Raw genomic sequence first — 26752 nt, 5'->3', positions numbered from 1 at the left:
CCCAAAAGCTTGAAGGAGCAATTGCAGGAAAAGTCCTGCTCCACCTCTGCAATCCTGGGATGGAGCATGCTCAGTACAGATGGAATGGTCTCAGAATTCAGCGGCCAAACTCTAATCAGTCTCTACTGAGCATGTGCAAATTGAGATTTTTGAGGCTTATAACATGGCCTAACTTGGGGAAGTTTTACATAGGGGCAGCAAAACGTTTTTCAGCATGTGCAAAATAATGTATTTTCCCAAATCTCATTCTTAAAAACAGCTGAACTTAAAATAAAAACAAAACAAAAAACAAAACCCAGCCTAAGGCAAACACCTGACATGGAAAATTTCAGCACAAATGGTTCTAATTTGATTAAGTTATAATAAGTAACTGAAAACAGGATCTTATAATAGAAAGTGTTGGGGAAGCTTAACTACAAGCGTTCTTACAAGCTCTACCTATAATCCCAGGGGTACCCACACTTCACCTGTCTGAGGGCTTTGCTGGGTCACACTGAATGATTATAAATGAAGCAAATCACTGCACCTGCCCTCATCTTTCATGAGGCTCTAAGACTTGCAAGAACTACAGATCCCAGTCTGCAATGCTCCATCCTCATCTGGATGGATATTGCTCAGACCAAAATGAAGCACCTCATGCTGAGACTCTCCATTCCATTGCACCGCCCAAAGCTCATGGTTCATGCCAAAGGCGTAAGTGCCTGGGATTAGAAAAATGTCCTATGCACAGGTCATTCTATAACTGTCCATTAGTGTTCCGTTAGCGGCCATGACGGTGTCTGGGACAGGCCACTATCAATCTCGAGATGAAATACCGGGGTGACTCTTGGTCTGGCTATTCCTATATTTATTAAAGGCAAGGTGAGATACTGGGCACAACCAAAACTGCTGACTGCACTTTGGGCTCCTGGCTTATGAATACAGATCACTGAACTGCAGCTGGACTTGCTACCTGCGAAGTCTTTAACGTTGACATCTGCGCCCTCGATGATGAGTTCCTTGATGCGCCGGGCATCTCCTCGGATGGCAGCTCTATGCAGCCGAGTCTCTCCACGCTCATTTCTCTTATTTACTTTATCTTTGGTTTTGGAGGCAGAGTTAGGAGTTCCCTTCTGACACACTGTAGACTGAGAGGGATGCTTTGGTGTTGTATCTACTGCATGGAGAAGAGAAATACAGTGAAGAGCTGCAATTCGAAGGAAAACCAGAGCCCTCAGAGGGAGCTGTTGCAATACTTTTAATCCAGCAGCTGCACTGAAGCACTGGCTGCAAGGCACTCAGAGGTAACTGATCCTCTGAACCAGATGTGGAGACAGAGGAAAGCCTGCGTATGTATAATACAGATATAAATTGTAGGCTGCGCTGAAGCACAGACTGGAGAAGGGTGTAGTAACCCTTGTACAGATTATAGACAACCCTATGATTTCACAGAGGGCAAAGTGTCTCCTCGTACCCAAAAGTCTTACTTCCAAAGGAAGTGACAAAATAACCTTCCCCATGTGCATGTGAGGGGCTAACTGCCTGGAAGGATAGTGCACACACTTCTTGGGAGAAGCCCTGAATATTCGGAAATTCACTTACTATCAAGTGAGAGTGACTTGAAACTAGATTCACATTAAGAATGACAGCAACAAAAATAAGGTCCCTAGATACTCCACCGTTCTGTATATAAGACAGAAGGATACATAGACAGATCATATAACACATATAAAACCCCACAGGAGACCATATTGGCAACTGATACTTACTACAGTATATTGAAATATTAATTCCATGTTAAAAACATTTACTACATTATATCTAAAATTACAATACACCATGGTTAGCAGAGTCTAGTTCTTTTACATAAGAAGGAGCATTTAAGAATCCCAGAGATAATCATGTTCTTCCTTTTACTCACAAAAACATCTTATTACTCAATCAACATATTAACCTAGCAGAAAACTTGGAGCTCTGACATATGCTAATGCTCCCGGTAACTAAATTAGTTCTGAGATCTTTAGTGCTAACTAAACAGCATCTAATGTCTTCTGCACCTATCCGTCCAACATTATATTATCATTTCAGAATGCAATAAAGGGACATTTGCCTAAATTGGGGTAGGGAGCTGTCGCTTTCATTAAGTGATATTAGGTGAAGATGGAATATTTGGCAGGAGTGAAGCATTTGCATCCCTTAAATTCATTTCCAGACTCTCGTACTGTAGTCTGGAGGCAGAAGAATTATGCTACCAACATTATAAAACATGTCCTGGGTGCCAGGTAGACACCACTGATCCACATGCTCACCCATGTCTATTTTGTGACCATGGTTGTTGTTTACGAATAAGCAGAAGCATACCAAGTCCCATCAAATATGAGCTCAGACTCATCCACCCACGCCTCACTTTCAGCTCTCACCTGGGCTATTTGCAGATTCTTCTGCTGTCATCTGCATAAGAAGGGCGACTTGCTGGCGCTCAGAGAGTGGGTAACCAGCCCTGATTCCTGACAGCCCCATTCCAAACAGCAAGCCAGGCTTCCTAGTGGCAGGCTCCTTTTTAATCCTCTTCCGCTCTGGACCCTGCTTTTCTGTGATGCAATCAGAGACAGAAAGGGAAGGGGAAGGTTTCATGCTACGGACATTTCCACAACTGAAATTCACCATCATTTTTCAGACAAGTGCTAATAATAGCTTTCCCCATTCATGTCAGTCGTCTTCTTCGTGTGGCGTATGTAAAAGTAGAGCAACAACTATCATTTTACATTGAGATGATTAAGCCGGATCATTGTGTCTGATAACTCATGTCAGTGTCTTACAGAGTATAATGAAACCACTGGTGAAAAAACCTGGGTTAGAAACACTGGCCTTTGCCAGCACTGATGCTCTTGGACAGATACCCTCATTCAGACCCGTTAAAAGCCATGGCACTGAAGCACACACCTCACTGGCTGCCGGAGAGCCCTGCAACACCTCCGTACAGTGGAATATTGCCGAGTGGGGAACCTTACCTCAGCATTGCCTGCCGTAGGTCACTTTGCTGGCAGTTTGGCCGTTTCCTAACCGTTTTGTTGTTGTTTTCCCCCACCCTCCCTAAACAGCAGCACAGGAGGGGGAGAGAATGAATGCACACAGAGGCCAACTCTCAGTACTGTACCTTCCATCTTGCTTCTAGGAACCTCCATTTCATGCCATGGTGCTTCGAGGAGCGTACCAGCCTTATACCACCACAGCATGGACTGAACTGGAGGCATCTAAAAGCAGCAACAGAAAGTGCTAACAAGATACATTGTAACAGCTCTGAAATGTCGCCATCTCATCCCCTTCAGCTAGGGTAGGTCCTGTACTCATCACCAGAACCGTTACAAAATATCCTGTCAATCCCCATGATACAGCCTGTGTAAGACACTGCCTGGAGGATGCCCTCCTTCCAATGTTACTGTCAGTTTCCCTGGGTGACTTCCCATTTACAGCATGTTCCTACATCACCTCCGGTACATTCTTGTGCTGAAGTGCTTATTCAGCTGGGTCCCTTCCCCTACCTACCTCTGTGGAACCAACAAATAGGGAGGGAAGAAACTCTGCAGAACAGTGTTTTGCTCCCAGTAACTAACTGGTCTAGCTGCAGACAACTCCTGCTGGGAGGAATGAGAGTGCTGCCCAGAGCCCATGTTTGTTTGTGACCTACAATGTGTGCAGGAACAATGCTAAACCCAGGCCTCCTCCCACATCGCCCATCACTGCTCTCACCAGCAAGCGTTACATCCTAGAGATAGCCAGTGAGAACTAGACTCTAAAAGCATGATGGGATTTGCTACCTCACTCTTGCTTCTTTCAGCTCATATGTGCACTGCACCTTCCTGAATATACAGCTTCTCTTCAGCAGTTTTCTGATTTCCCCTTAGGAAACACTGATCTTTTCCCCATACACCCAGAATTAACCCTTACTCCTGTTCACTTCCCCGGCCTGTACTGACACTCCCCTTAGCAGAACTCTAAGATGGCCTCTGACGGTGTGCTCTCTGTTGGGTCTGCAGTGCAGCATGCAAGGCACTGCAAGTCCCTCAGACAGGGGGGTGGGGGAGGTTGACTTTATAATCTCAATGTGACAGCTTAAGAAATAAAAATTAGGTTTGTCTGTCCGAGATGTCCCAGCTGATTTTATTTAATTTCTGTCAAAAAATAATAAAATAGTAATAAAATAGATAGCAACAGAAAGAGACACCAATTCCACTGAGAGAAATACTAAAATAAATTCCCACAAAACCAAACCAAACTCCAGCACTATCCTAGATGCACAGTGCGAGAACAAAAACACAAGGTAAAGAGGAGAGAGGAGACGACAGAGACTCTCCACACATCCCTAGAAACAATCCAAACATTAACGTACTGCAGTGATGTAAAACGAATTCTAAAAAGTGTTGTACATGTATGATCCAAGGCCTTGGCTACACTCAGCGCTGGGCAGCGCAAGTGTAGGCAGCGCTGTATGTACTCCACCTCTCCAAGGGGAATAGCGTGCAGCACTGCAGGCTCTGATTACACTGGCGCTTTACGGAGCTGTACTCGCTGCGCTGGGGGGGGGCGTTTTCACACCCCTGAGCGCAGCAAGTGCAGCGCTGTACAGCACCAGTGTAGCCAAGGCCTAAGCTGAATTCTGAAAGACCAATAAAGGGCCACTTATAGAAAAAGCAGATAACACCTATCAAATAACTGGTGGATGCGGACGAATGGTTCCCACAGCTGTATCCTCACAAACCGTTCTATAATTTTATGTTGAATTCCTGCTAGTGAGATTCTGCTTCAGAGATCTGAGCATTGAAAAAGTGCTTAGTTGCACTGTAGTCTTGAAATAAAAATGTAAAGCCCCTGATGAATTGCCCACAGCTTTGCTGGCTAAATAGAACCTGCACTATTTAACTGATCGTATTCACTTCTCAAAGGAGCAAGCTGGGGGGGGGGGGGGGGGGGGGGATCTTTTTAAGTACGGAAATACCCTTCTTAACTCTTGCAGTTGGCTGGACAGCAATACCCCGGGAGGCAGTGCTAGCCAGTAGGGGATAACCTTGCAGAAGTTGTAGTGGAATCTGAGGGGGGTGGCGGGTGTCTAACATAGCAAGTCGGGAAGTATCCTGTTTCCCCTACAGATCTACCTCAGCACCTTTATTTAAATGTAATAGTTTTAAAATACTTTGAAACTTCACCCTTGTCCAGCTCTCTGCCAGCTGACCCTCCAAGGATCTTAGCATTGTAGTTTATTATGAGATTTCCCTCCCACCCAACAAGCTTTATGAGGGTTGCTAAAACCCTCAAAAACAAGGTTTTCAAACCATTAAGTGGTCTGCAATTTCGTGTAAGAAACCTGGGTCCAGGTGGTTACTCAACAGGCCAGAAAAGAATGGAGATATTACAGTGTCCTGCCCAGTCCTCTTTGGCCACAGGAACGGAGTTGGAGATGCAGACTCTTGAAGCAGAGAGTCAAAAGCAGGAAGTGGGAGTCAAAGTGGGTCTCCAGTGGAATAGCTGAGAGACTTACACATAGCGGTTTGTAGTATCTGTATCAAATATTTTCTATGGCATTGGATTTGTACAATTCGAGTAGCATTATCATTAGTGAGAGCCTAGGCCAGCCTTCCAATATGCCCAGAGAGTGCAGGGTCAAGCTTTTTGCGTAAGCTCTCGTGAGACTATGCAGCCTTCCCTGCCCAGCTTTGCCAATGCACTTCCCTCCTAACCCGAGCAGACCACCATATTTAACTCTTCCTAACTATTCTGTGATTTTTGGATAGGAACAATGGCCACATCAGACTAGAGTGAGATCCCCAAAATTATCCATCAGTGTGAACTCAGGCCTCTAGGGCAGATGGAATGCTAGTTCTCTAACCCATCATGTTGCCCGAGATCTGTTTGTCTTGTTTAGATTTAAAAGGATACTGTCAACTTAATCTAGGCAACTTCCAAAAGCAAGTTACAAGTAGTTTTTCTTGGGACACTGCCCCAAGTCCCTTTGCTGATTTTTGTGGTTTTACAATCACATTTTCCTGCCTGTAAAGTCTCGTTCACTCTCCTCTGTTGCTATATAAACCAGTCACAAAAATAACAAGGGAAACTGATTGGCCAGCTAACCTGTACAGGGGAATGAGTGAAAATAACTAGGCAAAAGCAAATAAACTGGAAAAATACAGAAATATTTTCTAATCTTTTTTTTCAGTTACAGCCATATTAAGTGTCCCTTACAACAATAGTAGGTGAAAAAATGTGATTTGTATGTTGGCATGTTCCTTTAAATTAAGAAGTTGCCACATAGTACCTGAACCAAACGGGCACATCTTTGACAGACTCAAACACAACCATATGTTCCTCACTCATGCTGTGTTGAGAGTTATGAATCAATTAGAAATTGAGACGTTTCTCTTATTTTTTAACTTTGCTGTCTGACCCAGTGTAACACCAACCCACAATCACTGAATGTCCAAAAAAATGGTAATGAATAAACTGGGGTTCCCAGCAAATCAATATGAAGTGTTTGTAGTGGCTGGAGGAATGGATCACCTGTCTTGCGTTCATCACAGAGTTTACAAGTTCAGATTTAAATACAAAATCATCTGTTTAAGTTCTCCACTTTCTAACTGGGCTATGTTCAGATACTGACTAACTACTGATTTCTCTCTATGTAGCTCAACGACATTTTGATCCACTCAAACACAGAGGAGACCGTTGCATCACTAATGCTGTGTATGCCAGTGTACTTCTAGTGGTGGTGATCCAAGAATAACCTATGTTACATAACATGATTCCCTGTAATGTATCCTAAGACAAATTAGATTGTTTATCTAGAGGGTTCCAAGGGATTCTGCAAATGGAAAACTGTTGAAAAACTGAAAGGTTTTTAGATTATAAATTATTACTAAAATTACCTTGCTAACCCCAGGGCTTGGCATGTTCCAGGTGCAAAGTTTGCTACTAGCAAGGGATGCACTGGAAACCTTTGGTGCAAAAATGATTAACATTAGAATTATACTGCAAGCAGTAACTAGGAGATAAGAGGTTAGGCTTTTCACACCACCCTGGAAACAGCTATAAATGTCAAACCAATGCAATCAGTTCCAGCCTGTTTGGATTCTGACCATCAGGCCATACTAAAGCATTGAGATCAATCCACAAAGCAAAACAATTATCAAGACTGTCGTATCTATCTAACCCATCCCACCGGGTCTACACATCACAACACATATGCTCTTTTGGAGCGTCACAAAAGAGAATGATGCACATTGCATGGCAATTAGCAAATGGATGAAGTTTGTAGTTTAAGTGCTGCTCATTATTAAATATGTCCAACCAGTCTAATACTCTTCCCAATAGTAATGGTGAAAGCAGAGCCCACGTTGACTGGAAGGAGAAGTCTCAGAAAAGAGTCTGAACACGTATGTAAGGAACATGTTTTCTCAGCATGGCGTCTTTGGAGTGACAGCTTAACCAATAAAATGAGCTGCAGGTGATTTAAGTGGTAAAATGTCATAATTGTCCATTCAACTATCACTTCCTTATGGAACAAACTACCTAGACACAACTGAAGAAGCAAAGTAAACCAGACCCACTCTGTCATTACAGACAGATATTCTCTTCTATGATAACAGACTATCTAGGAGTTCCTAGGAAGATGCAAGATGGTTTTCAGCTCTCAAGAGCAGTTCCTGAGAAGACAGTCTCCAAGCTGGGACGGCGCAGTGAGCTTCTGAGGAGGAAGCAACACCCAGGAGTGTTTGACAAGCTTGTGTGGCCATCTATATATCAGAAGATTTGGTAAAAACACACCTGCTTCTAGTTTTTAAGGGGACATTATAAAGTTGCTTAGATTATGAGAAATACTGTGATGGAATTCTTTAAAGATGCAATCTGAGCTAGAGATTTCTGTATGTCTGCAGTTTCTGTACCTAGAGATTTCTGTCCTGGCTATGTTATAAAGGAGTTGTTCTAGGTCACGTATGCATATCGGACACAACAGCAGAGAGATTTCTAAATCTTTACTCCTTCAGACAAAGTTTTCAAGTGGTTTTGTTTGGGTTTTTTAGTGGAGAATGCTGATCTGACAGCCCTAGAAATGAGTCTTCCATTCTATCCTCAGAATAGGAGAAAAACCATGAGCATCAGTGGCGTAAGCTTCCTCTGTGCCAACGTCCCTCAAGCTTGACCAAGAAGGATAAACTCCCAGAAGTGACCATCCTCCTAACCCTGCAGACTCTGCTGAATGCAACAATGGTGCTAACTTGTACAGCACTTTTTGTGAGAGGGACACCTGAAACCAACCGCTCATTTCACACAAACTACTCAGCAGCAGGCACTGACACCTTCATGATGCCCCTGGTTTCTGCTGGCCCAGGGAACAAGAGACCAGGCCTGGGAACTGAGCCAGCCCCTCTTTGAGCATGGACTACAGGGTCACCTATCTGGCTGAAATTATAGTTTTTACATGCAAAGTTGGTATTGCATCAAATATGACACAAAAGGTTGAAGTGGTTCTGGGTCGGATTCAGTGAATTTCCTAATGACTCCAGCTGGTATGAGACAGGCCACGCAGGACTTTCCTCACTCCATCATTTTAATTAAGTAAACTGTTCCTGATAGAGAGTCATTCTTTGCTCTCACTGTATTATCTTTTCATTCAGCATGCACTGCAAAGTGGAGGGGCTTGGACAAACAAACAAAGAAGATTGCCCAGCTTCACTGTAGCTAGGAAGCGTTTCTGTATTCTAGGAACACAGGATCTGCCATACTGCAACTGACCAACAGCCCTTTTGCTTGAGGCTGGACGACACTTGGAGCCTCAGAGTAAGGCATAAGCTCTCTCTAAGTGCACTTAATTTTTCTTGACTCCTGCCATCAGATTATGCCCTGAAACACTAGGGTTAACAGGCGTCATGCTATCTTAGTTAGTGTGTAACTGCAGATATCATTCCTGTTCTTACTGTATTGCCCTTTTATGAATCATGAGCTGTTTACTTCAATTATAGCCTGTGGTAACTAGCTCAACAGGTTGGTTATACATTATATAAGAAAGTATTTCCTTACATCAGTTTTAAGTTTGTTGTCTATTTATTTCATTATCCCTTGGTCCTTGCATTATGGCAAAGGGTACTCGGGGCATTGACTGGGGCACTGGCTTCTCTGCCAGTCAGGGCATACACCTCTGTCCTATCCTCCCATTTTCCTTTTCGAAATGAACAGTCTCAAACTTTTACACTCTCCTGGTATGGGGAGCCTCACTCCTGATGTCTCTATTCATGTATTACCCTCATCTGCATTTTTTCTACTTCTGGTAGATCTTTTTGGAGGGGCTAAACCGGATAAATCAGGTTATTCAATTTTGCTTTTTCATTGAAAAGTTTAATTTTGATCAAAGTGGATTCACAAACTCTGTAAGTGCGCAAAACACAGAGAGGCCATTTGGTGCAGTTCAAGGCCTTACATATCCCCAAAAGAGCCAAATAAATTAGATAGCCTTGGCATACTTGTAAAACAATAGAGCATGCATCAAAAACAAGGGCAGAGTTGGAGCTTGTCCTTCAGTTCAAACCTCAACGCTGCTGTGTGAGTGACAAGACAGATCTGCTTTCACAAAAAAGCTACCAGCTGAGAGAGACAGATACATTGTTTGGCCATGACTCTGCACTGAGAAAATGTCGGAGCTGACCCAACAAACAACACCTCAGTCTTTCCTTGAGACGTTACCACCATTTCAGAACCCAGCATGAGCGAAGATTGTACAGAGCTCTTTCCATTCAGTGTTCCTGCACAATCAGTTTGTATTTGTTTGCTACCATGTTGCCCAATTACCTAGCTCTGTCCGGTTCTTAGCCTTGATTTAACTAAATAGTTCGTGTTGTCAGCACAACTTTTTCTATTCATCCTGTCTTCTAAGTCACTGTTAAATATATTGAATGCTGCTCCTAGTACGCACCACTAGGGTGCACTACTAACAACCTTTACTGGGCATTTTCTTCTACTCTTTCCCCTCTTATCTACATGGCAAGACTTAGCCTTTTGGCATGGGTGAGGGGTAGTTGTGCAGCTTCCTCTTCCAATCCTTCGCTGAAAACATCTATCTCCACACCATCCACCAGAGAAGGGCACCATTCTTCGCACCCATGCCGTCCACACGTGGTGAAACATCTGTGCTTGATGATTATTCTGCTATCCCTGACCGCATGCATCTTGATTCCCTGACAAAAGTATTATGTTTCAAAAATGGCTGTTCCATATCAAGGAGTCTCTCCCCTTACAATAAACCCTGCATTTTATGTACAAACTCAGGAAATGTAGGTGCTGAAGGAGAATTCCACTTTAATTAGACTAAAACCACATGTCATTCTCCCTGACAGTAGTGACAAAGCTGAAGGATCAAATCAGAGCATTGAAAAGTGGATGGTTTCTCTGTGGTTTGAAGTAAAATTAAAAATAAACTTACACCAATGATTTGGCCTAGATAGTGCCATGAGCTAAGGCTCCTAAGCAGTTTATCCTTCCTAGTGTGAACACATTACAGGGCTTCCCATTCCCACTGCTCAGGTGCCCTGCGGCAGCTGCCTTTCTCAATGGGTCGATATTTTCACACAAGCCCTTGGCCTCCAAGATGAACAGAACCCACTGCAGCATGGCCAACAATCTATCATAGAGCCACCGCAGCAGGCAAGTCTTTTTCATGACTCGCAAGCTCTGCGTTTTGTTCCTCATTGGCCTTCACAGCCGTAATTCAAATGCAGACTCGGCAAATCACATTTCACCTGGAAACATCAGCGCTGTAAAAAATCAGGGTTTGTCTACTCAGCACGCTCTGTTGTGCAAGGAAAGCCACATCTATATCCCTTAGGTACCATAACCATGGTCCAGCTTTGTTGCCACAGACATAATAGAGAGCACTGATGGGGTCATGTTGAGTGACATCTCACCCAACAGCTCTGTGTCACAGCTATAAAATACGACCAAAGCAATGTAAAAGGGCTGTGGGTCTTCAAGGGCTGTTTTATACTCACCAGCAACCACACATCACTGAACAAAACCACTAACCCAGGAACCTATCCTTGTAACAAACCCCGATGCCAACTCTGTCCACATATCTATTCAAGTGACATCATCATAGGACCTAATCACATCAGCCATACCATCAGGGGCTCGTTCACCTGCACATCTACCAATGTGATCTATGCCATCATGTGCCAGCAATGCCCCTCTGCCATGTACATTGGCCAAACCGGACAGTCTCTACGCAAAAGAATTAATGGACACAAATCTGACATCAGGAATCAAAATACTCAAAAACCAGTGGGAGAACACTTTAACCTGTCTGGTCATTCAGTGACAGACCTGCGGGTGGCTATATTACAACAGAAAAACTTCAAAAACAGACTCCAAAGAGAGACTACAGAGCTAGAATTGATATGCAAACTAGACACAATCAACTCCGGTTTGAATAAGGACTGGGAATGGCTGAGCCATTACAAAGGTTGACTATCTCCCCTTGTAAGTACTCTCACACTTCTTATCACACTGTCTGTACTCGGCTAGCTTGATTATCACTTCAAAAGTTTTTTTTTTTTTTTTTTTTTTTTCTTTCTCTTAATTAATTGGCCTCTCAGAGTTGGTAAGACAACTCCCACCTGTTTATGCTCTCTGTATGTGTGTATATATATCTCCTCATTATATGTTCCATTCTATATGCATCCGAAGAAGTGGGCTGTAGTCCACGAAAGCTTATGCTCTAATAAATTTGTTAGTCTCTAAGGTGCCACAAGTACTCCTGTTCTTCTTTTTAAGGACTGTTTTGTGGGTGTGCATGCAGAAGGAGTTTATAATTAGAACAGGAATGCTTTCATTAATATTACTTGGCTGTTTCTGGGCTGTCAGAATGAGCACGCAATTTGCAAAAATGCTTGCAAAGTTTGACTGAAAATGCTAAATTCTTACTAATTCTGCAATGGCAGAAATCTCCTTCTCCACAGAACACTTAACATTAAAAGCGTGCGATTGACAAGGATAAAAATAAACCTAAAAACGACCGCTGCGCTCTTGCTTTCACTGCAGTAAGGATTTGATGTAGCTAACTGCATTACTTGGGGATGCTGGGCTTACATCCTTCACAGGAAGGAAATCATCTTGTGATTAAAGCACAAGCCTGGGAGTTGGGAGACCTAGGATTTATCACCAGATCTGTCGCTCACCTGCTGTGTGACCATGGCAAAATCACTTCACTGCCCATGCCTCAGTGTCCCCAACTGTTCAAGGAGCAAACCCCATCCCAATGCATTCAGGCTTATTCATTAATGTCTGTAGTGGCACAACCTCCTCAAGATGAGGAAAGGTGGTAGAGAAATGCACAGTACTATGATCAGATGCTGATTGCTGTAGCACAGAGGTTCATCGGAGCTTTTTCCGCATTTGAGAGGAAGTATAGGAAATAGGCCAGAGGTTGCATTTCCTGTGCTGACTGCGTAAGGAGAAGGGGGGCGCTTTTGCTAGGCTTAATGCCATTCAGGTCTGAGAGCTGTGAGCTGGATCCCAGGCACAAACAGAGCTACAATTGTGGACACGCGGGGGAAGGGGGGGGGCAAATGTACTGACCCTCCGAGCCGCATACGATAAACTTCAAAAGTTAGAGAGCCGGGTGCACCTGCCAGGGCTTGGAGCTTCTGCCCTGCAGCAGGTGGTGGGGCCTCCCACGGAGTAGAAGCCATTAGACTCCCTTCCCCTCTGGGTAGAAGCCCCTAGCGCCACCACCCCACTGCAGGGCAAAAGCACCAAGCCCCTTCCCCCTAGTCTCGTAGGCGGAGAATGGGGGGAATATGGAGGGCTTTGCAAGCCGCATTTTTACTGCAAAAGAGCCCCACGTGGCTCGGGAGCCACAGTTTGGCCCTGTTATAGTAGCTGTGATCAGGGTTAGATGATGCAGCAAAAACACTTGTGTCTTGGCTACAATACAGCTTCCACTCTCACTGCCACTGCAGAATCATGCTGACATGCGTTCACAGTGTAGGCAAGACGGCAGTTTACAATCTCTCTGGTTGCTGTGCCCAACCAAGGCAAATGTACCATGAAGCAAGAATGAATACAGCACAGAAGACTTCAAAGGTACCTCTCCCAAGACAGTTAGACTAACCTGGAATGAGATCGTAAATGTGGTTGTCAGAAGAAAGCACTGTTCAGAAACACAGTTTTACAAGATACAGGTTTTTAACTAGCTGCCTGGATTGCTTATCTGAAATGCAAAGTATTAAGAATTTAAATACACTGAAATCTAACGTAAATGCAGAACTAAATCCTCACATTGCTCAAACACACTGACTTCAACTGACAAGCAAAATGAAAGTGCCAACCTAAAAACCATTACACACATTAAAGTTCTTTTTAGTCTGGGCATTTAAACTCTTCCCAGCCAGAAGCTACTGCCACGGAAAACAATGCACAACACACATCAGCCTCTATCAGACATCCCCATTGCGCTGAGTCAAAGGGTTAAGTCTGTTTGCTGCTGCCCAGAAGAGTTTTGGCAAACTGAACTGAGTGCAGAAGTGAGACCCATAGGGTGGCCTGAAACCAAATATGTAAACAGGAAGAACAGAAATGGAGGAGGGGAAAGCTGATTAGAAAGGATACAGGATGTGCTGCTACCCTCTTGCAGTTTGGTTTCAAATTCTGAATCTAAGCAAGAAAGTTTAACTTCAAAAAAGTTCAGTTTACCATAGTGATAAATGAAGCAACGGACAAAGGCTTTGAACTGGCCTTCCTGCTCCAGACCTGCCTAGACATAACAGGGCTACAACAACTGTGTTTTTTATTTAACTGCTCCAAACAAGAAAACCTTTACCCAAGGTTTGCATAATTTCACTCTACAGTAGTTTCTGCAAATGCCTCTATCACTTGGTGAAATGCTAGTTTGTAAATCTTTACAGTAATATCAGTGAATGAAGAGCAAGACTTGCACTTGGCATCTATTGCAGTAAACAAGGAGGAAGATTATGTTACACTAACATGCCTTAGCAAGGGAGTGTTCGGAAAGTAAGTCCTTTTCGATGGGATTGCACCAATACTACCATCCTCTTTCACAACCTTAACAAAGATCCAGACATGTTTCAGTTTGTTTTCCAGATGTGAAGGAGGCATGAGCTGACGCAGAGCGTGTACAGTGGAGTGCAGAAAACAAGAAAGGAAGTGGTGGCACTGAGAATCCTAATGCTTATCATTAATACAAAATCTAATTTACAGAGGAATTGCAATACGACCAACTTAAAAACCCACCACTAAGAGAGAGAGAAAGACGTTTGTAATTAAAATTGCTACCCCACTAATAGCGAAGCATATTTAGCCAAATCCCACCTTCCATTCACCTATGTTTGAAGAAGCTCATTTGCTCCTTGCTTTAACTTTCTATGAATCTATAGAACAAAACCTTGATCCTCTCTTGCTATTTTATTCAATTCAAGGATGCAGTGTCTCCTGATGCAGACACTGAACTCACACCGACATAAATGGGAGCTAGACACAGAAACAGGAAGAATTCAGAACCTGAATACAGCTATGCCTGCAGAATATAGCTAGGGAATTACTCTAATTTCTTCAGCAAAACTAAAAATGTGAATCTGAGAGCTGTAGGTGAAAGACAAGAGCATGAGTGCATTTCTAGGACAACAAAAGGATTTGCCCATTTGCCCACAGATGGTTCTTGTGCCCAGGTTAGATTCCAGGTCATACAACACACACACGCACACACTGCATTAATTTAGAGTACACATCCTTTCCTGTTGGAAGGCTGTAGGTGGCTATCCAGAGTCCCACAGCACAGGCTGTTTCATGTGGAGGTATTCAGGATTCAGCTGTCAGTTTAGCTCTGCATGTAGGCTTAGCACAATACGGGTTGAAGCAGGGCCGGCTCCAGGCACCAGCTTGGCAAGCAGGTGCTTGGGGCGGCCGCTCAGGAGAAGGACGGCACGACCAGCTATTCGGCGGCAATTTGGCGGACGGTCCCTCACTCCCGCTCAGAGCAAAGGACCTTCTGCCGAATTGCCGCCGCAGATCACGATCGCGGCCTTTTCTTTTTTCTTTTTTTTTTTTGGCTGCTTGGAGCGGCCAAAACCCTGGAGTCGGTCCTGGGTTGAAGCACAGGCCTTAGCCGAGGTGGGAGGGAGAAAGGAGGAGTGGGAGAAGGAAGAAAGGCAACGCCAGCGAAAAATCTTGTACACATTTTTTTAGTACATTCTGAGAAGCCTGACAGTTTGTGGTGAAGAGAACTCCAACCCAGAGCTGCACTGGCAGACTGCTTCAGTTTAGCAGCACAGCGCCCCATTCCCTAGAAACATGTGGCTCCCTGTAACACACAAGCGTCTGTTTGAACTGCTTAGACATGACAACACAAGCATACAAGGTGGTACCCCTGAGGAAAAATACCATTGCCCAACAAGTAATGCATCAGATGAACTTTTCAGCACTGTGTGGGAAACGGACTATTGGCTCTGTTAAAGCTCAGGATTTTCAACAGTGTATTCCCCAAACATGCAGCCAAAGAAAGGATCAATAAGAATAAACCAGAATGGCACAGATAGCAATGGAGAGAATGTATTATGCCCCTGAAAGAAAGCACATGTCTTGGCTTTTCTTGTCCACAGCACAGCATGCATGAAGTGACTCGTTTTCACCAGGGAGGCTGCAGCACATGAAATGCTGTAGTGCTTTGGAGTGTCAGTTCAAATGGTAGAGCATGGCCAGTGAGCAGAAGAAGGGGCAGCAGTACACAGATGAACCCACCCCTCTGTTGACAGGACAGGGTCAGAATCTAAGGACCACTTGCACATGGCAAGAGATTTCAGAGTGGGGAGGACACCAGCAGGTTAAGTATCCTGGCAGCTCAAAGGGGGAAGCAGCACAAACATACAACAGACAAGGGGCAGCACAAGGAGAGTGGGCTGGAAGCCAGAAGAATGTGTTGTTGCAATGACAGAGTGGGGAAAAATGAGCAGGTAGGACAGACATGAATGCAGGACAAGTACAGCAGAAGGAATAGGAGTGGGACCAAAACGGAGAAAGTCACATTACCGAGGGGGTCTACAATGAGGAAGAGGCTGATTCTGGTTGCATGGAATTTTATGCATAAGCTGCATAGCCAGCGATGCAAATAGATTACAGGATACCGCGAATGGAGATGGACGCCTGGCTTATAAGCCGAGTAAGCTTATGCCAAAAAGGAAACAGTGGAAGAAAATGAGAGAGGAAAAAAATGCAGCAACCTGTTCCAACAGAATGACACACAGAGAGGTCACTCCTCTCTGCCTCTAGAAAAGAAACAGGGGAGATCTGTGATTACTTCCCAACCTATAAGAGAGAGAGGGGCCATCAATGGAAATTCATTTCCACACAAGCTAAACTGAAAGGTGTCCTAGACTTAAACTGTGCTGCGAGAAAGTGGAGTACGGGTAAATAATTGCTCTAAAGCAGTGGTTCTCAAAGCCGGTCCGCCGCTTGTTCAGGGAAAGCCCCTGGCAGGCCGGGTCAGTTTGTTTACCAGCCACGTCTGCAGGTTCGGCCGATCGCGGCTCCCACTGGCTGCAGTTTGCCGCTCCAGGCCAATAGGGGCTGCGGGAAGGGCGGCCAGCACATCCCTCGGCCCGCGCCACTTCCCGCAGCTCCCATTGGCCTGGAGCAACAAACTGCGGCCAGTCGGAGCTGCGATCGGCTGGACCTGTGGACGGGGCAGGTAAACAAACCAGCCTGGCCCGCCAGGGGCTTTCCCTGAACAAGCGGTGGACAGGCTTTGAGAACCACTGCTCTAAAGAGCACTAAATGAACCCTGATATGTTACAAAGTCAAATGACCTTCCAAACCAAAAGGCTGACCTGCAAATCATTATGCTTTCTGTCAGGCCCATGGATGTCAATGGAGCTATAGGGCCAGGCCCCAGTATTTTAGCTGTCTTTAAAAGGAATAACTCAGCTAAGAGGGTTTAACACTACCTCCTAGACTAGACACAGTTCAAATATCAGGATAATCCGCAGGTCTGGTTTAAACAAAGGAGACACCCTTTAACCAGAAGTGTGAAAAGGCATCTCAGCAAAAGTGGCCATTTACTGGTCCCCTGAGTAAGCAGCTAATGTAAAAACACAGCCCTTGATGTTAAACAGTAATAATTGAAAGTTACCGATATTCCAGCTTCCAGACTTCTTGTTTATTCTGAAGAACAGTGAGGAGAAATGGATGGGGGAGGAAACACTGGGCGGAAGCTCAACATGACTGACAGCCCACGCTCCTTCTCCCTACCTGGGAAGCTAGAGGCAGGACAGCCTGTGGATACAGCTGATGAGAGTTCTTACATCAAGAAGCAAGCCATCATGGACAGATTTTTGGTTCACAGATGCTCACCGCACCCTCTCACCAGCTATATATATTTAAATAGGCATTTAAATGGGATCTGAGCAGTGGTGTTTGCCAGTCTAACTACACTGTGTTACCATTATGGGGCCCAGCTAGAAATGAAGAAGCTCTGACATTCGCTCTCTCACTGGTTGCTAGGTGAGGACAGTTTCTGGACTATTTTAGTTAAGAAAGGGCCTATGCAGCACAGCCCCTCAGCTGCATGTATCACACTGAAGCCAGCAGCAGAAATGCAGACAAGTAACAGTTTCATACACAGATGCATTTCTGAATGAGCCAGCAATTTGCTTCTCACGGATTCCCTAGCCAGCTTAGCCACTTGTGACTAACAAGGCCGTTCCCATGGGAGGTATTTCTAAACATCAGCAGCCAGTTAGGCAACTCAACAGTGCACATATTCCAGGAGGGGGGAAAAGTAGATGGTTTGGGTCATCTGATTCATCCAGTATTTCCAACCCAATAATTAGCGTCACACAACATGTTTAAGGAGTAATATGAATGAGGCTGGAAAACAGTAGCACCTTTTAAAGCTCCGAGGCCAACGCCTGCTGACTTTACTCATGCTAACCCCATGCCCTACAGCAAGACTCCTCACGTGGGTAAAGCTGACTGGATTTGACTCTCTTCTCTCAGACAGGCCTTCAAAATCTAAAAGATCTGGGTGTTTAAATTCACCCCGAATTCTTTGCAACCACAGGCAAAGCAGCACTAGACTCCAGAGCCCCCAAGCACTCCAGGGAGGAGGTTCTGCGGTCTAGTGTTGCTTTGTAGTGCTTTGAGCAGAAGAACTGACACACAGAGGGGCTCTTAGGCGATAAGGCTGCTTCCTAACAAACATGCTGAAGGAATTATTCACCACGGCTGGGAATGTAGCCCCCAGCACTGGGAACCCCATTCCTTTGTAAGGAGAGGGGGAGAAAGAAATAGTCAGGGGCCCTAAGAATGAGCATGGGATGTTCATGCCCCTCCCCAAAAATCCACCAGGGAGGGGGGAATTGGCTGGGAGCTGCTGCCCGTGTCAGACACTGGGGTGGGGGATGAGCATAGGACAACCTCTCCTTTGGGATCTGAGAAATTTTGAGCAGGGCGTTGGACTACATGACCTCCTGAGGTCCCTTCCATCCCTGATATTCTAGGATTCTATGAAATGGCCGAGAGTCAAGGTCAGACACTTTGCCTGTCTTCCCTTACTGAAGCGGAGTGTTTCCCTGTGACGGTAGGGAAGTGCAGGGTGGGAGGGGGTCAGTGAAGGAGGTTGACTAGGATAGCTGGACAGAGGGGAGGGGAGGTGGGTGAGGGAATGCAGCATCGCCAACCCCAAGAGCTTAAAAATCATGATTCAAAGCCTCAAAATCATCCAATTAAAAAACAAAACAAAACAGAAAAATGGGATTTTTGTGGTTTGCCTTCTTGGTTCTGAATCTTTAGGGTCCTCTTGGGTCACATTTTCAAACTTCTCTCCATATTCTCACATGATCACCTGACTCCAGGAGCAGGGGCTGTAAGAACACCACTGCCAAATATTGTGGGAGTTGGAAACAACTGTAACTTACAAGTTCTTTACTTTTGACAAAATGCTTATTTCTTGTTTGTTTAATGTCTGTGTCTGGCCTGTCTTTAGAATGCTAGCTCTTTACGGCAGAGACTGTCTTTTTTCCTGGGTACACACCATAGGTTTTTAATTTGGTGGAGGGCTCCAGGTGCTTCTGTGATTTAATTACCACCACCTCCATCACACAGATGCAGTCGTAACAGCAGTGCTGAACCTGTGTGTTCAGTGATATTAGTGTTAACTCTGCTTCTACTGCAATGATTAAGCAATGCTGAGGGGCCTCATGACTGAAGCCTCATTGCTACTAAACCATGCATCATTCATTCCCTTTTCCAGACCAAGTGAAGCTTGTGTTTGAGGCAGAGCACAGACTGGGGTTGAAATAGAAAAACGGAGGTTTAAAAGGCACCAGCAGATACTGCTCTGTCATTAGCTGCTGCTGCTAGACTGACAGGTGAACAGGCAGGTTAATGATCAATTCTGGACTGATGGATCTAAGGGCAGCAGTTTTCAGATTACCACACACTGGTTTTAAATTACATTCTGCCTGCTGAAGATTCCCTCTGCAGTTTCCATTCAATGTGGGATTCTTCTTTCCTTCCCATCTCAAGCAGCTGTGAAGCGTTGCTCTGCACTACATTGCATCTCAGAACTGGCTGGATCCATCCATACGTCCCATAATTTACCTCGGGGGTGTTGTGAGGCTAGTTAATATTGGTGAAGCATCTGAATTCCCTGTGTTATAGATGCCAAAGAAGTGAAAATCTACATTATTAAATGCATTTTTTAAAAACTGAAACTGCTATTTTTCTCTTTACAATGGAATTTCTTAAGTGTTTTGGGGACCTTTTACTACACGAAGCTGCTGTTAAAATACTGTTGGAGGTGTGATTTTACATTAGTTTAGTCTGTTACTGTTTTCAACAGTGAAGCAGCAATACACATTACAATAAAATCAAACCAATATGTAGTAGGCATAAGACCACACTGTGTGTATGCTGTATTGTCTCTGTATTTTTAGTTTATACTTGGTTACCAAGCTCCAGCCGTCTTTCAGCAACAGTAGAGTCTGTAAACAGGCTGAACAAAGCTTGCAAAGTGCACTTTGATCTTCTATTCTTACTACTATGACTTGGTCAGCATCTCGAACATGTATAAAAGAACCTTGCTTCTACAGATTCTGAACAAGACAGAGGAGAGTGGTGAAACTAAATGGGGGTAGGAAAAAAGTTTAGACTTGCCCTGAGCAATTGTCCTCAAACCCAACAAAACCTCAGACCGAGAGAAAATGCTCAGCTGCACAGGAGGTAAAACATGAAAATTTTTTAGACTTAGTATAATCCCCACCTCACCCTTGTGGATTTCAAGAGTGGGGCTTATTGCTACACCAATAAGTAGCGCTGGATACCTAACGTTACTTCAGACACTGCCAATTTTGATCACAGCTTCTATGCTGTGTTCTGACCTAGGTTGCTCTGGGGGCTGGAATGAAACCAGAGTATTCTGAAGGTTTTATTAAAATACACCCCCTGATGATCCAGGATCTGGAAACTACAGCTGCACCGTCCAACTGCCAGAAGCCATGGTCTCAAGTGCAACAGCCTTAAATCTGCGAGTTAAATCAAACCGTTTCCAGTAAAACTTAATTTAAGGAGTTTTCCACTCTGAACTGGGCATTTCAAAGCAACTGTTCACAGCAATACCAATCCAGTACCCAGCATTTGTAGAGTGGTGATAATACACAGCACTTCTTACTTGCTTTGCTACATACACAGTACAAACACACAGGAATACAACTCAGTCATTAAGAGTCTGGTGCCTTTGAGTCAGCTCCATGACTCAGGTAGCAGTTTATTGCAAAACCGCACCTGGGCCTCAGGAAGAGTACAGCCAAGAATTGCATTTCTGTAAGTCTCAATTGCTGCCCCCACCTCTCCCAACCTCACCACTCAGCTGGTTTCACATTACGGCTATTTTGGCCTTCAATATACTGCCTTCCTCTTCGGCCCTAACTTTCGTAGCCTCTCTGAGACCCTCCTATGCTTTATAAAGTTCAAGTTAGCAAATTTGTTTGGAAAACGCCAAACCTCTGTTTTCAGCACAATGAAGAGGCGCTCCAGACTGCAAGATTTGGCATTAGTGGGTGAAAGGTTGGTTTTATTCTCTTGGCCTCTTTCCATGCTGCCTTGGATGTAGCACGCAATATCGTATACTAGATATATTTGCATATAAATTGAAAACGTAGGTGCTTTAGATAACTTTTGGGTGTGGGAGCAGTTTAGACAAGAGTCTCAGGCTGCGGCTGCTCCCCCCAGTGTAGAGGTTGTAACATACACGGTTCAGGAGCTTTAGGCTCATGGCTATGTTTGTTCTGTTGTTGTTTTAAAACATACATAAAGGCAATATACTTGATTAACTGCACGGGACCCTGGAACCAGGATTTTTGCTCTAGGAGACATTTTGAAACAGATAATTTAGAAAGGTTTAACACTGACCCTACTGTACCCAAGCTGTACATTTGAAAACAATGTTTGCAAGTAATATCTTCCATACACCCTGCCAAGAATGTTTAAGTAAGTGAACAAAACCCTCTGTGTGGTATTCTGAGTGCTTGGTTCTGAATCAAGGCAGGGTAATGTCACACTGGAGGAGTGGGGGGTGGGTTGCAAATAAGACAGGTCAAGAATGAAACGGATTATTTGCTCTCTTTCTGAATACATCGGCACTCTACACGCATTACATGCATCCAAACAAACTCAAGGAGTAGGCTGCAAGGAGGAAGTGCATGTGATCTGATCTGCTTCAACAGCACCCACTGCAACATGATTCAGGGATCAGCACAGATGTCTCCTCAGCAAACGCACTCTCTTGCTGAAAATGAGGGAAGTTGCTCTGGTGATAGCTAAAAAGGATGTTGCAATTTAATGCACTAGTGGACAGAGAATAGGTGGTTTGGAAATCGACTGGGGAACGGGCAGAGGTAGCAAGATCAGGGCTGAAGGGAGGAGGACATGGACACAGAGAAAAGAAACAGCGGAAAGGAAAAGAATAGGTCTTCACTTAGGCTGTGTCTACACTGTGCACCTTACAGCTGCCACACAGCTGTGCATTGTAAGGTACACAGTGCAGTTGTTCTTTGTTGGCAGGAGAGAGCCTGCCGACAAAATAAACCCATCCCCTACGAGGGGCGACAGCTTTGACAGCGGGAGAGTGTCTCCCGCAGACAAAGCACTGTCCACACTCGAGCTTTTTGTCGATAAAAGTTTTGTTGGTCAAAGGTGTGTTTTTCACACCCCTGACCGACTAAAGTTTTACCAACAAAAGTGCAGTGTAGACATAGCCTAAGTGCCACTCCTAAAAGACAAACACCTGCCTAAGTAGCTCTCGCCCTGCACAGGCACACAAGGGCAGGCACACACAGAAAACACCTATTCAACAATACCGAATAATGGCTGCTACCAACCAGCACTGAGGCACCCAACTGTAGTTCAAAGTCACCTTCAGTTTAGAAGAGAAAACCGAGATCTGAACAAACAATGGCTATTGCAAAGAGTATTCACACCTACTGCCAAACAAAATGCACAGTAGTTACTTTACACAGCAAAGCTGGAATAGAAGTCTTTGAGAAGATACCATCAGACACACGGTGGCAAAAAAGACAAGTCTAGAGCTCAAAGAGTAAATATCACTACAAATCCATGCAACAGGGTCACCATTTTCTGTTTCAACTTTGAGAGAGAGAAATGCCCCTCCAGCAGCAGGAGGAGAGAAATACCTGTCCTCAATTTCAGTTCTCGCATATTTAGGACTGAATTTCACACACAGACAAAAACATCCTCAAAACCACCCAGAACAATAGGTACTGCACTCCAACAAACTGGGCTGTATTATGCAAATGAACTGAGGTCAACTGTGTGGCTGGCTGTGTTACCTGAGATGTTGCAATCCTACTTCTCACAACAGCTGAAATCAAAGTTGGGAAAAACCCCTTCCTTCTCTTCCCCCCCCAGTATTCAGACAAGCAGAATCCTTCCAGAGAGAAACAGTGAGGATGGCTCATGGATGTTGAGCGTGTGTGGTGGAAGACCCACTGTGAGACATCAAAGACTTTCAGTGGCTTGCTAGCCAGCATGTGCATTGCCAGATGTGTGTGATTAGATAAGTGTCTACCTGGCCACACGTGTGTATAAATTGGGGATTTGGGGGCACTCATCTGGGAATGCATAAACTAAGTGGGCAACACGGTACACAAACAAATATGTTGCTACTAATCTACTGAAAGTCAGACCCTAAAATGGGACAAGACTCAAACCGTGCAGCAGAGTGCAATTCCCCGATGGCAGAGGTGGCGGGGAAAGGAGAATGACAAGACAACAAGCCTTTTCCATTTCAAATGTCTGATTCTATGAGTAAAGAAAAAACACAGCATGTTCTTGCTAAGAATCTTACTCGCACTGCACTATCTACCTGAAACTCCCTGCCCCCAGCCAATGACTGAGTCACTTCCTCTCCTTGTCTCTCAGACAGGTTGTTAGAAACTCACCCACACTTTCTCAGTACATGAAGGGTGTCATTTAAATGCACTGTTGTGAGACTGAATTACCATTTTGCAGACCCTGCTCCACTTCCTGACTGACACAGGGTGGCCATTTTGCTGTCTGTGTCAGTGCCCGTTCAGCAGCGCCCCAGCTACTCAGATGAGACATGACTAGGAGCGAAACTTGACATTTCCCATCCTCTTTGCCAAGGACCAACTCTGCAGGAGAAGGGGGAAGGTGTATCCTGAGGCGGCGTCAGTCTCATGATTGCAAAGGGGTGGAGTCAAAGGTTGCTGGCAGCGGGGAGGAGCTGCAAGACAGGGTGGGCAAGCGGCCTCCAGGCAGCAATAAAATGGGGCTAGGGAAGAATCTTGTGTGCAGTTGCTGCTAACAGCAGGGCCATCAGACCCCCTCATCTGCTTGTCCTCTGCTCAGATTACAGGCTGGCTGCAGGACCTAGGCAGGATGTTGATGGACGAGACAGAAAGAGCCAAGCTTCTTTTTCACATCCCAAGAGGAGTTTGGAGAACTCCAAAAAATAGCCTTGTATTGTAAACTGAGACAATTACTTCTTGACACCATTGGAAAATTAATGCAGAGCTCCACAGTGACATTTGAATAGTCATTGTTATGATTCCATTATCCTTGAAATAGCTACAATGAACATATGACTCCCCTTTCCCCGCAAATACACTGTTTGTTTGAGAATGTAAATGTTCAAAGGCAGCAGTGAAGGTTCCAATACCAGACGTAACTCTCTTCCCCTCAGTAGCCCTGGCCACGCTGGTCACAGACTCCTAAACTCATTCAAGTCGGACATAGCCTAGGACACGGGGAATAATCAGATGGTCACCCAGCCAAGTACTTTCCAGACCCCAAACTGCTTAGTTTTGAAAATGAGTCAAGATCACACCTTTTCAGAGCAGTAACACTATCTGTTCTCAAGTGACCAGGGGCTGCTCTCTCTCTTCCAATGTACTGTGACCTCGATCACATATTCATTCTGTGATGTATTTACTCATCAATATGCCAAGAATGCAGAAATGACGATTCATATCTAGAAATGGCAATCAATTTGAGTTACACTTTAACAAGATAAACTAACTTTTCAAAACTCTCTCTCAGGACAGGGAGTTCTGCAACTGAAGAAACCTGCCATTCAGCACAATGAAACTCACAGAAATTCGACTCTATCCCCAAGCAAACCAAACATTATTTATTAACCAATTGACAAAACTGTGCTAGCAATTTGGCTCAGATAACCCTTGGATAGCTTTTAAAACCAGCCTTACAAACTTTTAATCCAAACTAAATCAGTCAATAGCGCAGTATACTGACCATGTGACACAGACTATACCTGTCATATCGGACTCCGACCCTTCTATTTAACTTGGGGAAAATAAATGCAAAAGGACCTAATCACATTGTATAGAGGTGGAGTTGTATCCTCCTGATGATTAGATCCCCAGAACCTTGTGATATATAAGACTAGTCCCACAGTTCAATTACATGTGAGGGGTTAAGAGAAAATTAAAATGGAAAACCCCTCCTAGTACCTGTTACGGTACAAGCAGGGGCCTTGTGCAATCTGGTCTTAATTCAGACAACAGGGGTTTTCATCCTTTACTTGGAGTTTAACCCACAGTCTAGCAGACGTCACTGTCAAGGAAGTTTCCCTGCTACTCCCTTTACCCATTTCATCTTCTTAACACTATACTGACCATTGGACTATCTTAATCTCCTCTCCCTCTCCGGTGATTTTGCCTTTCAGTCACTTGCCGACTTGCCTCACCTCAGACTTCTTAGTCATCCAGCTGAATTATACTGGTTTAGTTTGTAATGTTAATAATTTTTGCTGCTTTTCTCTGATCTCCTTCCACAGTCTGTACTGATTTCTGATGCTGAAGTGACAAGAACGGTACACAGCATTTCAAGTGCAGACTGTACACAATGTTTCCTCAGTGCCGTATGATCTGTGATGGCATGTCTTATGCATGGGCAGCCAAAAGCTATATTGGCTTTGCTTTCCATTATACATTGCAACCCCATAGCCAACCTGTGATCCCCCTGCTAGTCTGACTACTTGCCCACGCTCCCATGCAGCTTGTAGGTTATTTTCCCCAAATGCACTAACAGGCATTTTTACAGACAGAATCATTTTATTTCCTGCTCACATTTCTAAGTTCTTTTGATCCCTTTGTACTATTTTCTCCATCCCCAATGGTTCTTGACACATCTCCCAATTTTGTATTACTTGCAAATAAAGTAGCAAGCTAATCTCTTCTTCTAGACCATTAATAAAGATGTTACATAAAACTGGGGCAAAAATTGCCCAGCTGAAGAAATCACTTCTCCACCCCCAACTCTATCTATTGTCATTTATTTATGCTCTTTCAACCAGTTTTACATTTGACAGTACAAATATTCAAGGCAATCTGAATTACCTTTTTACCTTTAAGACAGGATGGTCCTGTATCAAAAGTGTTAAAGTCAAACTACAGTAGAGTGTGTGTAGACATGCGCACATATACCTATTATCCTTCAGATTTATTATATAGACACACACCAATGTTATTATCAAATGGATTTTTAGGATGACTTAGATTTGTCCCAGTATTTAACAAATTCCGACTGAGAGACTCAGTACTTCTTCCTCACCAGTCTAAGTCTCAGTTGATGAACTGGTTTAACTAGTAGCTGAATAGGATTGATCACTAACCAGCCACAGGAAGAAGTGTGTCTTTTATAATCCTTTTGTTTGATTAAATTAAATTTATTACTAAGATCAGACCTGATCTTACTCCATTCCACCCTTGATATAAGACTGAACACAGCACAATGTTCCCATGGAGGTTTAAATAATACAGAAAAAACCATACAGTCACCTAAGGACAGTTTTTGCTAGGGTAAAATGCACTCTCCCTTTCCCCAGCTCCAGAGTCCACACTGAGGTGGTGTGGTGTGCTCAGATTCCCTTACCTGTATCCGAGTCTTTTTGATCTCCATTTGTTCCAACAGTGAAAGGCAACTTCCGTTTCGTAGCTCTCTCTTTCACCTCTTTGCCGCCATCACTCCGGTCCAACTTTGGAGTCTTGGTTAGGGAAACTTTATCTTTATCCTAGAAAGGAAGGAGAAAAGATTTCTCAAGAGTCTCTCCCAAGGCTTCTGTCTCCACGGACCTTTTGTGCCTGAGTTCAGGTTTTTACAATATTTAGACTGAGCCACTGCAATTACCCAGAAAAAACGATCTTCTGTCACAGAGGGGTTTTCC

General features: G+C 44.3%; 1 protein-coding gene across 6 annotated transcripts in view; it reads right to left on the bottom strand.

Annotated features, from left to right (window-relative positions):
• The window catches only part of ANKRD11 (ankyrin repeat domain containing 11), a 218501-nt gene that overhangs the window by 20902 nt on the left and 170847 nt on the right, over positions 1–26752 (bottom strand). For 5 of the 6 annotated variants that reach the window (XM_054049315.1, XM_054049317.1, XM_054049318.1 and 2 more), the window contains 3 exons: positions 26461–26599; positions 2400–2570; positions 953–1156 (listed from right to left, as the gene is read on the bottom strand). In XM_054049315.1, the coding sequence (XP_053905290.1) occupies positions 953–1156; positions 2400–2570; positions 26461–26599 (514 nt within the window). Of the gene's footprint in view, positions 1–952; positions 1157–2399; positions 2571–3136; positions 3234–26460; positions 26600–26752 lie in introns of those variants that run through there. The other variant, XM_054049321.1, reaches the window with a different exon arrangement.

The sequence above is a fragment of the Malaclemys terrapin genome, chromosome 14, assembly GCF_027887155.1.
Source record: "Malaclemys terrapin pileata isolate rMalTer1 chromosome 14, rMalTer1.hap1, whole genome shotgun sequence".
Classification (NCBI taxonomy): domain Eukaryota; kingdom Metazoa; phylum Chordata; order Testudines; family Emydidae; genus Malaclemys; species Malaclemys terrapin.
The sequence above is the reverse complement of the archived record's forward strand: the minus strand, read 5'-3'. Positions and strand labels throughout refer to the sequence as shown.